This window comes from Bubalus bubalis, chromosome 23 (genome assembly GCF_019923935.1).
Source record: "Bubalus bubalis isolate 160015118507 breed Murrah chromosome 23, NDDB_SH_1, whole genome shotgun sequence".
NCBI lineage: Eukaryota > Metazoa > Chordata > Mammalia > Artiodactyla > Bovidae > Bubalus > Bubalus bubalis.
Genome location: NC_059179.1, coordinates 17,862,310 through 17,880,565, shown reverse-complemented (window position 1 = coordinate 17,880,565; position 18,256 = coordinate 17,862,310). Strand labels below are relative to the sequence as shown.

The 18,256-nt window shown below is 47.0% G+C and overlaps 1 protein-coding gene across 1 annotated transcript in view; it reads right to left on the bottom strand.

Moving 5' to 3' along the window:
- Positions 1-3,026: 3,026 nt before the first annotated feature.
- DNTT (DNA nucleotidylexotransferase) overlaps positions 3,027-18,256 on the bottom strand; it is a 36,767-nt gene continuing 21,537 nt past the window's right edge. Inside the window, exons 8-12 of the mRNA XM_045164226.1 lie at positions 17,118-17,250; positions 15,755-15,860; positions 10,758-11,003; positions 5,253-5,336; positions 3,027-3,456 (exon numbers count right to left, since the gene is read on the bottom strand). Coding sequence (XP_045020161.1) covers positions 3,370-3,456; positions 5,253-5,336; positions 10,758-11,003; positions 15,755-15,860; positions 17,118-17,250 — 656 coding nt within the window. The 3' untranslated portion in view covers positions 3,027-3,369. The remainder of the gene's footprint in view (positions 3,457-5,252; positions 5,337-10,757; positions 11,004-15,754; positions 15,861-17,117; positions 17,251-18,256) is intronic.

Here is an 18,256-nt window from a genome sequence, read left to right as displayed (position 1 = left end):
GAGGCAAAGGGAAGAACCATTACCATCTTGATTTCACAAAAGAGGAAATCGAGGATCAGAGAGGTTAGGTAACTTGTTCAAGGTCACACAGCTAGTAATTAGGAAGCCTGGCCTATGTGCATATTTTCTGCTGAATCAACAGAAACTCGGGCATTAACTGTGTGGCGTTGGGCAGGCCAAGTCTTCTTTCCAGACCTTTGTTCGTCACCTGCACAGCAAGAAGGGTAGACTCGGATGTTTCCGAGTTCCTGCTCAATATTCTTGGGCTTCTGACTAGTGTTTTTATTGTAGTAATACTTGCTGTTGACGGTTCTTTTTTTCTGCCACCAGAGGGTGCTCTGCTCCCAAAGCAGGAGGCACTGGGGAAGGCTGAGTTCCAATTAATAGTTGACACCCTGATCGATAAAATTTTGATCAAAACCAAAAATTTCTGTGCAGCTTTAAGAATTTGTGGAATTCTTAACAAGCCTTTCCAACTAAAAAAAATTAGCTCAAGAAACCCCTTAGAATTTTTTTGCTGTTCTCACGGGGTAACTCCTCCCTCATGGACCTCCTGGGGCTTTTGTAGGATGAGGACCTTGAGAGCCTCAGCACAGGGCAGTTGGCGTGTTAAGGCAAGCAGCCCACCTGCACGTTTCCCAGGCATCAGCTCCTCCTCCCTGTGCTCCTCTCTCCTCTCTCCCAGTTCTTGCCGTGTCCCCATCCCACTGGTAATATTTATTACATGTTTTCCCTTATATTGATTTTCTTTTTTCACTTACGTGTACTCAAAAGGGAAGCTTTCTGCCACTACCATAAATGGAAAAGCATTACTTTTGTAACACATATGAAAATAAATAGCTTTCTAGAATATAAGTTCCATACTTATAATCAGAGAGGTTTTTAAGTTCTATCCCATGTCCTATGTCTAGATGAATGAGTTACCTAGTAGGCACTCAATGAATATATAATAAATAGGTCATATAGATATTAATCTACATGTTACCTAAATAATCTCAAATATCATATGTGGGCAATACTGGGGCAGTGGAAGAGACTACAAGAAAACCTGGTAGATTTGGGGAGTTGAGGCTGATGAACATGACCTGCCATGTGATCAGACCATGAGGCCTTTCTCAGGGGGAGTGGCTGCGTCCACTCCCCACCCCACCCCCGTTTCCCCAGCTCACCTTTGCCAGAAACCCCAGGTGCATATACCTGAAGCCTGGTCCAGTGTACAACTGTGTTCCACCTGAACCATCAGGAGAGGCAAAAAGTCTTCATCTGCCACTTCACATCCTCTAAAATCACTCTCATCAAAAACAAACAAATCAAAAAACAACAGAAAACCAAAAGAGAAAATAAATCTTGGCAAGGATGTGGAGAAACTAGAAACCTTGTATACCGCTGGTAGAAAGGCAAAATGGTGCAGCCACAACCGAAAAGAGTAAGTGGTTCCTCCATAAAGTATAGATTTACCCTGTGATCCAGCAACTCCCCTTCTAGGTTTACATTTAAAAGCAAGCAGGGTCTTAAAGAGATACTGTATAGCAGTGTTCACAGAGCACGATTCACAATAGCCAAAAGGTGGAAAGAACCCAAATGCCCATCGACTGATGAGTGAATAAATAAAATGTGGCATATGAGACATACAATGGACTATTACTCGGCTTTCTAAAGGGATGATGGGCTTCCGTGGTAGCTCAGTCAGTAAAGAATCTGCCTTCTCTGTGCAGGAGATCCAGGTTCCATCCCTGGACCAGGAAGATCCCCTGGAGAAGGAAATGGCAACCCACCCCAGTATTCTTGCCTGGAAAAATCCTATGGAGAGAGGAGCCTGGGCGGGGGGGGGGGGGTACAGTCAATGGGGTCACATAGAGTAGGACACGACTTAGTGACTAAACCACCACCAAAGGGATGATGGCTACATTTAGATGAACCTTGAAAACATCATGCTAAGCAAAATACGCCAGAAACAAAGCAAGTACTGTATGATTCACTTACATGAGGTACCCAGAAGAGGCAAATTCATACAGAAAAAAAGTAGAACTGAGGTTACCAGGGGCCCAGGGGAAGGGGAATTGGGGAGTTATTGTTTAATGAACACAGAGTTTCTGTTTAGGGTGGTGAGGCATTTCTGGAAATGAATAGCGACAACAGTTGCACGACTTGAAAAGCCCTTGCCCACTGGGGTTTGCTTGCTCCCGTGTCTCGGCTGGCATGGTGAGAAGGAGAGGGCTGGGTTACCCCAAGGGTCCCAGGGGCAGGAGGAGGATGAATCAGAGGAGCAGAAGCCTGCCTAGCAGAGCCAAACACCCAGCTCGTGTGCAGAGCTGTGCTGTGTTAAGCAACTGAGTTTGGGGATAGTTTGCTTTGGGGGCAATACTAGCTGATACACACCCCACCCCCAGGCTCTAGCACCAGGAAGGGAAGGAGGCTCTTCGCCTGTGCCCAGGGCAGGGGATCATGCTTCTCTAGGGGGTCCCGGATCTCGCCATCCTCTCTTCTGAGGGAGCTAGAAGGAAGGGGCTGGGACCACAGGGAGGCCTCCCAGTCCTCTAGCAGGCTGGGGACACAGAAGCAGCTGGAACAGATGGCCTTTAGGGTCCTTTCCAGTCAGAGTCGATGCCCTCCTAGAGGAGGCCGGCATTCTGAATGGGTCTGCAACCTTGCAGTTCCAAAGGCTGCCTCCCTTCCCATGGGTACCATAAGGTGAAGAGGGCAAGAGAGATCAGCTCCTTGGAAAGACTCAGAGATGGCCATTTGGCAGATTGTGCTTCCTTCTGTGTGAAAGCAGTGAGAATACATTCCACACGTGGCCTCCTGCCAGGACGCCTAGGGGCACAGCTGCTTTGAGAAGCAGGCTTTGACCTCAGCTGAGAGTCAGTCCTTCTCCTCCAGAAACCCCCCTTAGAATCTCTGACCTTCTAATGAAACCTGTTCCTCCTCTCAAGGTAAACCTTACCATCCTTATTCTTTCATTTTGTTACATTTTTGCTTAAGAATATTTAAAAATATGTGAGAGAATAAAAAAAGACTCAACCATCTTGTTTTTTCCTATTTTTATTGGAAGTATACAGTATTTCAGCTACACTGTGGGCAAAGTGGGCTTTGATGAACTTCCCTGGAAATGAGCCACCAATTCCAACACCGTTTCTATGGAAAATGCATTGCAAGTTCTACACAACGGTCCTACAAATGGCTTGCTAGAGCATAACCCAGGTGGTGCCTGATCACGTTTCCAAAACTACTTATTTCTAGAAGCAATCTACATCTTGGTAAAATGTAAAGAATCCCAAACTTGACTAAGGCATCTTTCATTATAATATGAAGCATAATTTGTCTAACCTGAAAAAAAGAACAGAAAAAAAAAAAGTTGACGGCTTTCTCCTAAGCATTTCTTTCCCATGGTTCAATGTAGTCCAATCCCAGATGTGCAAAGATTTCTTCTTCACTTTCCGCTTTGAGAAATACCCTCTGAAAACATAAGAAGATGTATGTGCACTATGATATTTTTGTTAAGTATCTCTGAGCTGACATAGTAAAAATGTTACTTGTAAAACTGTCTTGTCAGAATGAATTATTGCCAAAACACAATTCCCTGCTTCTGAGGATAAAAATTCATTTTACCTGACTTCTGTAATTTTTATATTTTCATCCCCCCAAAACTTAATAAATTAAGGTAAAATTATGACAGCCTTATATATTCAACTAGAGGCATTTGATACTTTTCCTATTGGTCTGTAGTGTTCATTAGAACTACCTGAAGGAGCCTTTTAAAAGAATGTTGAAAACGGAGCTGTAACCCAGCCCAAAGAAATCAGAAGATCCAGAGAGTTCTTGTCATTCATCTGTTTAAGGGGTCTGGGAAATTCTCACGTACAGCCAGAGTTACATACTGCTGCCATTGGTAAGGAGGAGGGGCGATCATGGGATGCTTGGACATGCCGGATTCTCCCCCTGGCCTTCCACCCTGCCCCACTCCCACCAGGCTCCCAACCCCACGGTCTGTTACATCAAGCAGCACTTCCCCTCCAGTCCTTCTTGTCTATAGCACAACGTTGGGCACATAGGAGGCACTCGCTTACTCTGAACTATTTATGTGTCAGTTTGTAAGTTTCCTAGATCATGTTAGGTGAAGTTGCCTCCACTCACATGCTTCGGAACTGAGGCTTTCTTGCCAGCATCCACTGCCCTCTCTTATGACAGCAGCACCTTGATTTCTCTTTGGAAAACCACACCTCCCTATTCTCAGTCTCTGAGGGTCACCTCCAAGAAGCGGCACATGACACAAGCCTGATCAATCAGAGCCATGGAAAAGGGTTGCAGGATGGCTACATGGCCCAGGTCTGGCCTGTGAGCATTAGCTAGGGCTTGCTGGAACTATTAGGAAAGTTCTTTTCTGTTGGCATAGCTAAGCTAGAAGGATAGGATTCATGGGAAAACCCTGCCTGAGAGGGACATCAACACTGAGGGAAAATTGCATGAGCACCTGGATACAGCCACACCTGAAGTCCATGTTACCCCAGAGGCCACAGTACATAAGCCAATTTTTTTTTTTTTTTTTGCCACTGCCATTACTTCATTTAGACTAAACTCCTAGAGGATAAAAACCATTACTTCTACTTATTTTGCATCTTCTTCCTACTCGGAGCTTCCTACAGCGTCCTTGGTCACTGTAAGTACAGCTGAATATGTATAATAACTCTTCCTAATTCATGCAGCAATCACTTTGCTGAGCAGCCTTTGGATCATGACCACTGTAGGAAGAGCACACCAAGCGAGCCTCTATGGTGTGTGAGTCCAGCTGACCGCTCATCTCCCTCTCAGGACAGCTCTGTTGCTCTCCTTCTTGCAGCTGACTCTCATTAATGACCCATGTGGTCACTCAGAATTCTACTTCCCACTGCATTTGAGGGATACTTGAGTGACATTTGTGATTTGGGGGGATCTTTGGTTTTCTTTGGAGTTACACAATGCAAACACCAAGGATATACTAAGCTCAATTCAAATTCATTGCTGGCCTGGTTCTGGAGACCCAGCTAGCTCAGCATCATTGAGCTCAAAGCCTCTGGTGCATTCTGGGCCCTGTGGCGGTTGTGCTCCTGTCAGGATCTTTCCAGCTGCCCTCAGCTGTGATCTGTGGGACTGGGGCACCTGGGGCAAAGGAAGCTGAACCTGGACACTAGAATCAGTTTAGGAAAGGTGCTCAGGGAGCCAGACTTGGGAATAAGGATTAACGTGGCCCATCTCAGGGAGACAGCGCTCCCTACCTTGGTCTTGTCATATAAAGCGTGGTTATCCAGCATCATCTTCCGCTCGTGTGTGGCGTAGCGCCGGATGTCTCTCTCGAACTGCTGGATAAGAAAGAGATCATTAAAATAAATCACTATCAAGTCTAGAATGTCTTCAGTATTATGTATCTAAAGATATTTAAATCCCTATAATGAAACATCTTAGGGCTTCCCTGGTGGCTCAGTGGTAAAGAATCTACTACCTGCCAATGCTGGAAATGTGGGTTTGATCCCTAGGTTGGAAAGATCCCCTGGAGAAGGAAATGGCAACCCACTCCAGTATTCTTGCCTGGAAAACCCCATGGAGATAGGAGCCTGGCAGGCCACAGTCCATGGGGTCGTAAAAGAGTCGGACACAACTTAACAACTACACAACAACAACAATGAAATATCTATCTCCACTAAACATTCTCCAAGTGAATTTTCTCCCCCAGGGCAACAGTCCACCACGACAAAGCTCCATGCTCACACGTAAGCATTGGATTGTAAGCTCCATGAAAACAGGAACCTGATTTGTTCTGTTCACAACCATATTCCCTCCTAATGATGCCTGGCACACAGATGGTGTACAGTAAATGTTGCTCAGTGAATAAACAGGTATTGTGAGGATTGTGTCCAGAATAATTTCTGGTCCAGAGTAAATGCTAGATAAATAATAGTTTGGTGCTGTTTTCTATTTGGAATACAGCTACTGTAAAAGAGGATGAGAAGTCAGGAGACCAGGTTCCAGCCTGGATTTTGTCCCTATCTGGCTCTGTATCTTTCGGCAAGTCACCCAACCTCTCTGAATCTTGGTTGGTCAAATAAGAGGGTGGAGGAAGTGTGTGAGTAAGGTCCTCTGGCTGTAACATCCTCTCATGTGAACTTCTATAAAACTGATGGTCTGGGCCAGCTGCTTCAGAGTAGCATCTCCTATGATCAGCATGGGCTCTGAGGCTCCAGGGAGAAAAACTTGAAGCCTTAGATGGATGACGGGAAAACCTTGGGAAAAGAACGACAATGAATGGAGTTGTTGAGATTAATTTTCCTGAGAGAAGCACAGATCTAGAAATGTCCTTTCTATGTAGGATTAGGGAGCAAACTTGGAATCATTGAACATGAACTTGGGCAAAGTTTGGGAGATGGTGAGGGACATGGAGGATGGCGTGCTATAATCAATTGGGTCACAAAGAATCAGACACGACTGGGCAACTGAACAACAACACCATGGAATAATTGCACTAAAGTGAAAGAGGAGAGTGAAAAATTTGGCTTAAAACTCAACCCTGCAGAAAACTAAGATCGTGGCATCTGGTCCCTTTCACTTCATGGCAAATAGATGGGGAAACAGTGGAAACAGTGACAGACTTTATTTTTTGGACTCCAAAATCACTGCAGGTGACTGTAGCCATGAAATTAAAAGACGCTTACTCCTTGGAAGCAAAGTTATGACCAACCTAGATAGCATATTCAAAAGCAGAGACATTACTTTGCCAACAAAGGTCCATCTAGTCAAGGCTATGGTTTTTCCAGTAGTCATGTATGGATGTGAGAGCTGGACTATAAAGAGAGCTGAGCACTGAAGAATTGATGCTTTTGAACTGTGGTGTTGGAGAAGAATCTTGAGAGTCCCTTGGACAGAAAGGAGATCCAACCAGTCCATCCTGAAGGAAATCAGTCCTGAATGTTCATTGGAAGGACTGATGCTGAAGCTGAAGCTACAATACTTTGTTTACCTGATGCGAAGAACTGACTCATTTGAAAAGACCCTGATGCTGGGAAAGACTGAGGGTAAGAGGAGAAGGGGACGTCAGAGGATGAGATGGTTGGATGGCATCACTGACTCAATGGACATGGGTTTGAGTTAATTCCAGGAGTTGGTGATGGACAGGGAGGCCTGGTGTGCTGCAGTCATTGGGGTCTCAAAGAGTCAGACAGACCGAGTGACTGAACTGAACTGAACTGAACTGAAGTGGTGAGTATGGGAAAGCTGGCGAAGACTGGGACCTGCCCTTCCTGATTTGGACGTGTGAAGACAGATTTCCAACCCGAAGTCCTTTATAAGGCAGTGGGGTGGGGGGCGGAGCTAGGGCTGTGGAAGAGTCAGGGTGAAGCAGATTCTGGGTGTAGTAGCTGCTGGTCTGTGAAAGTATGGGGGTGTTGCTTAGCACATGGCCTCCACAGCCCAGGGCTTCAAGTCCCCCAGCACTTAGGGCAATGGCTGCTCACACTGGGCATGGGAAGGCTGGAGAGGATTGGGTAACTGGAGCAGTGAAAGGCTGCCCTGGGCTCCTCAGGTCTGTGTGCTGAGAGATCTATTCCTGGACTCCTCTGCTAAACTCCCTGAAGCATTTTTGCATGGATTGTTAGGAATTATCATGATATCTTCCATTTGGAGAGTAATAATATTGATTAAATCAACCCTTATTGAGCACCTACTGTGTGCCAGGTGTGTTCTGGATGCTTGGAATATAACAGTGAAGAAAACAATGATGTCTGCCCTGGTGGGGCTTGGATTCAAGCAGGGGACACAGATAAGACACGGTAACAGCATAAGTAAATTACATGATGGACATGAGTTTGAACAAGCTCTGGGAGTTGGTGATGGAAAGGGAAGCCTGATATGCTGCAGTTCATGGAGTCAAAAAGAGTCGGCCATGACTGAGTGACTGAACTGACCAAAAGTACATGATGTGTTAACAGGTAATGCGGGGTACAGGGCAGGCCTCATGAAGGAGACAGGATCTGAGGAGGGACTTGCGCAAGGTGAAGGAGTTAGCCAGGTGGACTCAGGAAGGAGCACTCCATGCAGAGGGAACAGCTAGAACATAGGCCTTGGGGAGGAGTGAGCCTGGCCCGGGTAGGGAGAGCACTGGGAGGAGTCCAGAGAGATGAGGGGGTGAGAAGACCATGCAGGGCCTTGTGACCACCGGAAGGCTTTTACTGTGAGTTGAATGGGGAACCCCTGCCAGGTTTTGAGCAGGGGAGTGATGTTCTGACTTATGATGACAGGATCACTCAGGGGGCAAGCGACCAGCTCGAATGGCCACAGCTATAATCCAGGCGATGATATCCTGGTTAATGTTTACAGAGTGCTTACCCTGTGCTGGGCACGGGGCTGATTTCTTGTTTTATATTAATTTCTGATTTGCTCTATTATCACTAGTACTTAACAACTTCTAAAAGAGTCTAACATTATCTCTAAAAGAACAGTACTACATATACAATTAGCCTCAGAATTGTGTTAAGATGAAGGCATTGTCTCATTCAGTTCTCATGATAATCCCATGAGGTTGGTACTGTTATTAGCTCCATTTTTCAAATGAAGAAAGGAAGCCCAGAGAGCCTCAGCAATTTACCCAAGGCCACACAGCCAATGATAGAGCTAGGATTCAGACTCCTGAATCCCAGACTCTTTACCCTGGATGTTTCTGCCTTCTGCTTTACAACCTCTTTGGTTTCTCTCAACAACCTGTGAAATAGGCAGGGTAAGGACGTTGTCTTTTGTTTCAGATAAAGAAGGGCAGTGGCACTAAGTCTGGCTGTATCGTCCGCTGGTCACAACAGACCAGAGATTCGCCTACTGCTGCTGCATACAGCTGTGCAAGTTATGTGCCGCAAAACTCTACAGGGCGTGATTCACATGTGCAGCCTTTGTAAATATGCATGTTTCTTCTGACAATTTTCTGGGAAATGGCAATTAGGTGTTTTAAGGAGGAGATGCTTTTTAAAGTTGGTGAAAGGGAGCCATCTGGGCTAGTAAAGAGGCTGGGTTAGCCTGGGCACCTGGTCACCATCATTCATGTGTTTCCAAAGCAGAGTATGCCTCCTCTCAGCATCTGACGCAAACATAGACAATACTCTTGAAGGAACCTCAGCCAATAAAGCCATGCTGGCAAACAGTTCGAGTTTGAAGAAATAAGATTCAGAGGAAAACAGAAGCTTCTTTAAAAAAAAACAAGCAACAAACTAATGAACTCTGGACCCAGTCCAGAAGTTGTACCGTACTTGGATGGCTCTAGAAAAATCTCAGCTTAATGTATCCCTGCAGATATATTCTGGAGAAGGCAATGGAACCCCACTCCAGTACTCTTGCCTGGAAAATCCCATGGACGGAGGAGCCTGGTAGGCTGCAATCAGTCCATGGGGTCACTAAGAGTCGGACACGACTGAGCAACTTCACTTTGACTTTTCACTTTCATGCATTGGAGAAGGAAATGGCAACCGACTCCAGTGTTCTTGCCTGGAGAATCCCAGGAACGGGGGAGCCTGGTGGGCTGCCATCTGTGGGGTCACACAGAGTCGGACACGACTGAAGCGACTTAGCAGCAGCAGCAGCAGATATATTCTGCTCTGGAAATCTTTAGTGCACAAAGGTATGAAGGAAGCTTTGTCAGCTTAGTAGATGAGACAACCTGGTAAATTAATGAACCCAAACTGGGGTGAGATTAACAGATTAATTGGCTTGAGGACATTTTCCAGGCTCTGAAATCTTTGGGTAAAAAGGTGAAATTAAACATCCCAAGCTGCATATATGATGTATTGTTTCATCAGCTTTCCTACTTTTTATGAATGAAAGATGCCAGCCAATATTTTTGATTAGGGTAAGAAGTTCTAGTGCTGAGATTGTGCACTGAACTAATTCCAGCCCAAGGCAAACACACTTGACATTTAATTCAAGGTTAAGGACAATGAATTTCTATGTCGTTTATCACACAAAATCCTCTAATGACGTGTGCCACTCAAAGCAACAGCTAGCTACATGGGAAAACAGGGTGGGGTGTTGGGTGGAGGGTGGAGCACAGGCTAACGGCACAGACCATGGGTACCATGTCTGTGAATATCACATGGTGGGAGCTGGGGACTGCTGCTTGGCCAGCACTGGTCCCGTGCCCGGCATGGCGCTAGGGGCTTTGCCAGCTTCATCTCACTGGATCCCTGCAGCCCAGTGGGGTAAGTGCTGTCTTTGCCCTAACTTTCCTGATGGAAAACTGAGTCTTAAAGGCCATGGGGAACTTGACAAAGATCACCTAGCTGGTCAGAGGCAGAGCAAGGGCTTGTGACCAGGTCTGGGATGAGCCAAACCTGTGCCCTTAGCCACCAGGCTGCTTTCTCTGCTTCAGGGGTTCTCATACCTGCAGGGTTCTTTCAAACACAAATTGTTGGGCTCCACCCCCAGAGTTCCTGATTCAGTAGGTTTGGGGTGAGGTGGAGTGTTCACAGGTCTAACCTGGTAAGCAGGTAAGGCTGATGCTGCTGGTCAGGGTATCACATTTTGAAAATACCTATTCTAAAGGCATCTGTCTCAGTTGACCATGTGCAAGTGGAATGCCCTGATTCAGAGATTTCTGGGCACTTTCTTCTCTCCTGTCCACCATCTCCTCCTTCCCTGTCCATCCTCCCGCCACCCCCACCCCCACCATTGTCTCTCCCCTGGCCCCATGTAGACCTAGTCTACCTCTTATGAAAAGCTAAGGCCATCCCAGAGATGAAGGCAGCACTTACCCGGGAGCCAGTCCAGCCTAGCAGGGCAAAGGCACGGTTTTCGTAGGGGCACATAACCAGGTCCACACGGATGGCCTTCCAGGTCTTTCCTTCCTGCTGGTTGGACCTACCACTGTCTACTCTCTGATGATGCAATTTTAAAATCAGAAAGCATTTTTGAAAATGATCTAAAGTATCCACCTGCCTGCTTGGCAACTTGAACTTTTCAAATGTCGACTCCACAAGGTCATAATATAAAAGTAATCCCTGAAAATAAACAAAAAGACGTCAGGAAGAGTCCCTGATGCAGAGGGTCAGAGACTTTATATTGGGCTCTTAACAAATGCTTTTAAAGAAAGCTTTGCACATTTGAGAATATGGGTACGTCTGTCCTTGCATTGTGAGCCCACTTGGTGACTCTAGCAGGGGAAGGCAAGGAGTGGGTGCATTACCCTCCTTCTGCAGCAGAGGAATTTAACAATTAGAGGGGCCATGCCAAGGCCACTTCATGGCAAAGCTGCCAGAGGATCCACTCCCTGAACATCTTATCGCAGACAGTGCTCAGAAACTTGCCTCACTCCCTTAAGTACAAACCAACCTTGAACAAAAAGCCGAGCCCTTATATGCAGTTGTTTTGACTTAGTGTCCCTCCATATTATCCTAGTCGACCATAGTAGGTCGACTTGGGCCCAAAGGATTATAGCTGGAGGCTCAGCCTGCTTTGGGGCCTGATGACTCACTCTTTCTAGCAAGCACTTTGGGATTGTTACTCTGCCTCCCTTGGAGACAGGGACAAAATTAGTGGTACATCACCAAACGTTGCCTAGTCAGGTCACACCCAGCAATCAGCCATCCTCCAATTTATCTGCTCCGTGGGAATTCCTCACCACACAGGGCAGATATAGGGTAGGGAGAAGCAGAAATATACAATTAACTGCTAAATCTGAGTTGCAACTAAAAGAACAAATAGCCTTAAAACAATCTAATCACAGCTATTAGGATGTAGGATTTGTTCTTGGGTTCTTTAGGTCTGATGTTCTCAAATATTATCATCAGGAGCATTTGAAAGGTTTGTTTCAGCACAGTTTTGGAGGCCCTGTCCCCAGAGTGATTCATGGGCGGTGGGGGTGGGGGAACTTCCCAGGTAGTGCTCTTGGTAAAGAACCTACCCACCAGTGTAGGACACAAAGAAAGCAAGTTTGATCCCTTGGTCAGGAAGATCCCCTGGAAAAGGGCATGGCAACCCACTCCAGTATTCTTGCCTGGAGAATCCCCATGGACCGAGGAGCCTGGTGGGTTACAGTTCATGGGGTTGCAGAGTCAGAGAGACTAAAGCGACTTAGCACACATGGGGGTGGGGTGGGGTCGGGGTGGTGCATTTCTAGTAAATTTCCAGGTGTTGCTGATGCTTCTGATCCAGGGACCACACTTGGAGCAGGCCTGGTTCCCTTTACTGTTATTATTAGACACATTCGCATTTCTTCTGCAATCCACCCCCACCCCCAAGAGACATTGTTTCAACTGGACTCAACACTTGGAGGAGGGGGTACTTTTGTGGATCTCAGAAGAGGGAGCACTCTGCCCTCAAGGCCTATCCCAGAAAAGGTGAGAGGAAGAATCTACCCCATCTGCAGGGTGGAACACTAATGTCAGGAAGAGTCTCTGGTGCAGGAGGTAACTGTTGCCCTAAACAGATCTGATAAACAGCTGGGGGAAGACACAATTCTGCTTTCTAATGAAACTTACTAAGATTAGTCAGAATACCAGCCTTTCATGGCCATTTAAATTATGTAAATTTGAAAAGGAAGCTATTAAAGTATCAACCAGTCTTACCTTGAAGCCAAACTTATAAAACAACTTTTCCCCCTTAAAAAAAAATTCACAAAGCTGGCTTCCTAAAAGTTGTAACCTGTGTGTGCACTGTGGCCACACAATAGTCACACTTTGGCTGGTCACAGACAGAAGGGCCACCCACCAGGCATGAGCCTGGACCATACTCAGTCAACCCTCCCCTTTGGGTTGAATTGCTGGCAGCCAGTGGAGCTTTCTGGATGATGCCCTCCCGCCAGGATCCGTATCTCCAAACTCTTTTCCTCCCACAAGAAGTCTTTCAACTGGTGGAAGACTCAAACTTATACCCATTCTTGGCTGTTCATTAGTTCTTCAGGTGTTTTAAAACATTGGTTGTGTATATGTGTGTTGTGTGAGTATGTGCTCGAGTGTGCCTGTGAGACAGGCTGGGGACCTGGGACCCTTTGCTGAGCTGCTTGCACCTGGACATACCTCTCCTTGGGCAACAAAATACAAATAAACTATATAGGACTAAAAATAATTGCGTGCATGCACAGCTGGGCAAATTCCGGATCCAAAAGATACAGAGACCAAAAAAACCCAACTGCCACTTTTGAGGAGCCTGGAGCTAAAGAGCACAAGTAGGATACTGCTCAAGCCCGCTGCACACACCACCACCTAAGAGGTGAGCAAGCCTCCTAAACCACCCCTTGAGCTCGACCTGGACACACCCCTACCCTCACACCACAGAAGGAACAAGCTCACGCCCCCCCCACCCCCCACTCAGGGAGTGAGCAAGTAAGGGACTTTGTTGTTTGTTCCTGATCCCCTGTGCTGCTGCAGGGCCCCCAGTAAAGCCTGACCTAGATTTCTTGTTTGCTGCTGCTGCTAAGTCGCTTCAGTCATGTCCGACTCTGTGCGACCCCATAGATGGCAGCCCACCAGGCTCCCCCATCCCTGGGATTCTCCAGGCAAGAACACTGGAGTGGGTTGCCATTTCCTTTTCTAATGCATAAAAGTGAAAAGTGAAAGTGAAGTCGCTCAGTCGGGTCCGACTCTTAGCGACCCCATGGACTGCGGCCCACCAGGGTCCTCCGTCCCACCAGGGTCCTCCGTCCATGGGATTTTCCAGGCAAGAGTACTGGAGTGGGGTGTCATTGCTTCTCCAAGATTTCTTGTTTGGCCTTAATCAATTTCTATGTGTTGGGGAATGCCAAGAACCCTGGTCGGTAACTCCTGCGTGAGATAGAATCATTTTAATCTGGAAAGTACAGATTCTTGTAAGAAAGGCAGGGTTGGGAGGTATTGGGAACAGGGAGTGAGGCAGAGGTGGAAATTAACCACCATGATTCACAGCTGAGGCGCTGGGGGCAGCCGGGCCACAGCGGGGCAGGCAGGTAGTGCTGAGACACACACTGCCCCAGCCGGTTTCCTCCCTGAGGTCCTGTTTGTCAGAGAGCAAAGGGGAGCAGCTAGCTGCCTGTGCTCTCGCCTGGGTCCCCTCACCCAGCAAGGTCTGGCCCTCTGCAGAATTCAATATGCGACTATGCAGGAGAGATCACAACAGCCTCGGTTTTGCTGTTCAGTTGTTCAGTCGTGTCTGCCTCTTTGCGACCCCATGGACTGCAGCACGCCAGGCTTCCCTGTCCTTCACCATCTCCTGAAGCTTGCTCAAACTCCGGCCACTGTTTAAGCCACTGTTTAATAGACATTTATCAGGCACTGTGCCAAGAGCCTTATCTAATGCCCTCAATTAATCCTCTGACTAATGACAGAAGCTTGCTATCCCGGTTTCACAGATAAGGAAAGAGAAACTTGGAAAGATTAAAAGCATAGTCCCAGGTCATATAGCCAGTCAGTGGCAGGGCTGTGCTTGGACAATCCCAAATCTAAACCCCCGCCATGCCTAATGCCCATCTCCACCCTCACTTGCCCATCTCTTTGCTTGGTGACCAGCAGGATGGCTGCCTGGTGACTAAAGAAAGACCAATGAAAAGGAGGCTCCTTGTCCCCTCTCCCAACCCCACCCCATCTTGGGTTGGGACAGTCACAGAGCATGGGGATGGTGGGGCCTCTATACCTAGGTCAAATCGGTCCACCCTTGCCGGCTGAGAAGCCAGGCAGCCCCCTCTTAGCCCAGGCCGTGGCTGACAGGGTGCATCAGAGTGATGTCTGTCCACGAAAGTTTCTCAGCTTTCCTGGTTGAGCGGAGCAGGGGGGCCAGCCTCAGTGGAGCTGACACTTCCCCATTCAGCCTTTCCCTGGCTCAGCCTATGATGTTCATTTTCAGGGCTCTTGGCCACCTGGAGCCACTCTCCCGACAGATGGTGGGGTGGGTGGGGGAGGGTGGGGGTGGCTCATGGCTGAATTTGGATCTGGTTCCAAAGCTGGGTCTTTATTAGTAATTCTAATGTTCCTGGCACCAGGGTTGTGTGTTTCTTATTCTTGCTGTATCTGAGGTCTTCTCTCTCTGGTATATCAGGGAGCTTTGTCCACACTCAGAAGATGCTAGATCACTCAGGAAAAATAAAGCTATGCCAGAAAAACACCAGCCTCAGCCTCCTCAACCCACCCAGGCCTGTGGGTCTTTGGATAAGGGCCCTCTGGTCTTGGGAAGCGGAGCTCTCACTGGAGTGGGGCAGGAGTCAGGGCCCTGCAGGCGGCTGTGGCCACAGGGTCATCCCTAGCTTCCTCCACTGGGCAATAGGTGGCCTGTGGCAAGTCTGATCTTAGTGGGTGGGGGGCCCTGAGCCATGACCTCTGCTGGACCCAGCCTGCCCTCATTAGCTTCCTTCTTCCCATCTCAGCACAAAATCAAGGTGGTTATCAACCAAGATATTGTTCAAGGCAGCAGGGGCACCTCTTAGACTGGTTTTATCCCAGTCTGATCCCCACCCCTTAGCTTGCTCTGCCCCGGCTCACCCCTCCCAGGTCTTTGCAGCACATGCTCTTCACATTGTTTAGGGCTCTGAGCTGTCTGAATGGCCTGCACAGAGAGTTGCCCTCGGCCCTTTTGGTAACAGGACGCGTGCATATACACAAGTTCATAACCTGGATTCTAGGACCCAAAGCAGGTAAGTCCCATTGCATGTCACTGGCACTGTGCAGACTATTATAAACCATTGAGACTGCATTAGATGCTCATGGCACAATTACAAGGTCGATAAGTGTGTCAAATTCAGCATTACTCCTATAATGCCTGAGTGTCCAAACATCTTTCTTCTTACCTTTTTTTCCCATAAGTTTATCACTTTAGGCAAAAGTTGCTCTTCATCCTCTGCTGATCCTGGGCTGGTAATTAAAAAATCTACATCATGCCCAATCTTCTTACCCCTGATTTTAAAAAATAGCATAAGATGGAAATAAATTAGATTTTTAGCTCTCAATTTTTAAAAGTCACCTGTGTTTCTATGCCCCCTACTTAAGGTTTGTGACACAAAATGCTCATGACATGCTTTTTAAACAAAAGATCCTTGTTCACACAAGTCTACTCCTTGCAAAATAAATTTATGACACAGAAAAATTTAAGATCATAACATGGTATGTATGTGATTATATTGTTGTTTAGTGCTGAGTCCTGTCTGTCTCTTTGAGACCCTAAGGACTATAGCCTGCCAGTGGGATTTCCCAGGCAAGAATACCGGAGTGGGTTGCCATTTCCTCCTCTAGGAGATCTTTCCGACCCAGGGATTGAACCCATGTCTCTTGTGTCTCCTCATTGGCAGGTGCATTCTTTACCACTGAGCCACCAGGGGAGCCCATATGATTATATATGGGTGGCTAAAAACTAACAAAGATTATTTCTTCTCCATGCCCACATGTGCACACACACTTACACAGAGACAAGTGTGACAACAAGCAAACCAAGAACTATACTCGCATAATACAAGATAGGACTCTTGAAATTATGGCCTAGACTAAAGGCATCTTCTTGGATTCTGTGTTCTCTTCTCACTTTCTCTGTCACCTCCCACAGCCAACAGCCCCCATGTAACAGGACCACAAGGAGAGATGGAAGAGGGTGTGGGAGGGAAAGAGGCTCTGAAATGGAGGCTTCAATATCCAACAATTGCATACATCTCTGTGCAGAGTTCATTCATTCACTGACTTCACCAATATTTTTCACATGCCTATTTTGTGCCAGGCACCACGCACTGGCTCTCATCAAGCACCAAATTCTGAAAACTTAGTGGGGAAAACATGCGTGGAAGCAATACAAACAAATTACTTGACAGCTGTCCAAGGAGTGCTGAGGAGGGATGTCTCACCCAGCATGGGGAGAAGGAAGTCAAGGAAGGCTTTCTGGAGGAGGTGGCATCTGAATTGAAGCTTAAAGGATGAGGAGAAGTGAGCCAGGTGACAAATTGAGGAAAACCAGTCCAAGCAGAAAGGTAGGACTGAGCAAAATCACAGAGGAAAGAAAGCTCTGTGTGTGCAGAGAATGACAAGCCACTTGGGGTTGCTGGAGTGAAACATGAGCAGCAGGAGATGAGGCTGCAGAGAGAGACCTCCGTAGGCCTTTTGTGCCACAACTCCTGAGCATGAGAAGGCCCTGAAGGGGAGGCAAAAGCAGCTTTTATCATCATTTACCTGCGGAATCCTCCCGTCATGGTGATGAAGGCATCGGGCAGAAATGCCCACACAGCCTCTTTAACCAGCACGCCAACTGCCTCTGCTTCGGCCCTGGTCACGCAGCTGACAAGGTCTTCATAATAGAGAAATCCTGAGAGGCCACAGACAGGTGAGTGGGGAAAGGGACATGTCCCATGTGAAATGACCAGCCCTCAGGGAGGGGATTTGGCCCTCACACATAGCTAACGGGGCCACAGACATCAACCCCAAACTGTTCCATAGAGACTGGGTGATCTGTGTTCTCTTGGCTGTGAATTTTTCATGTTAACAATGGCTCCTTATTTTCCTACAAATTCCTGACTGAGAAAGAGGCAATATTATATCCTAGAACCATGCTATTCCCATCTGGCTTCCTACTGAAGAACCAGCCCTCTTGATCAATAAGCTGCAAAGAGTTGGGATAGGAAGTTTTGGGGTTGGAAGGGGATAGATGAATTAAAGAACTGAAGTCAAGGATAGGAAGACAGTTGATTTGCATCTGAGGAGAGTTAGGAAATGTTACTGGTGGTCTGGTTTGCTTCTTTGCCTGACCATCACAGATTAATGAGCGCTCCAACAGAGTAGTTATGATGAAGAGTTGTTTTAATGACTTATTTATTCCCACAGATCCACAGAGGAAGGCATAGAGTGGAAGAGTAATGGAGATGGGAGCTGTATCTCCAAGAACTGGGATGAAGCATAGGAGGGGTGGGGAGCAGGGCGCAGGGAAGATCCATAGAGCCTGAGGGCCAGCTAATGGTCCTTCCATACAAGGCTTTGCTCTCTTCTCTAGGATCCCCAGAGGGAGTGTTCCAACTCTGCCGGAATCTTTCTAATAATGAGAGGCTTTGGATACCTACAGAGGCTGCCCATTTCCTAATTGAAAGGTCTCTCTGGGGCAGTTCTTTATCTTTTTTCCAGCTTTATTGAGGTATAGTTGACAAAAATTGTATAAATTTAAGGTGTATAACCTGAAGTTTTGATATATGTGAAATGGTTAACTGTTGACTAATTAGCCCACAATGGAATGTTTTTCAACCTTAAAAAAGAAGACAGTCTTGTCATTTGCAACAACAAGGATGCACCCCAGCTATTTGCTAAGTGAAATAAACCAGAAT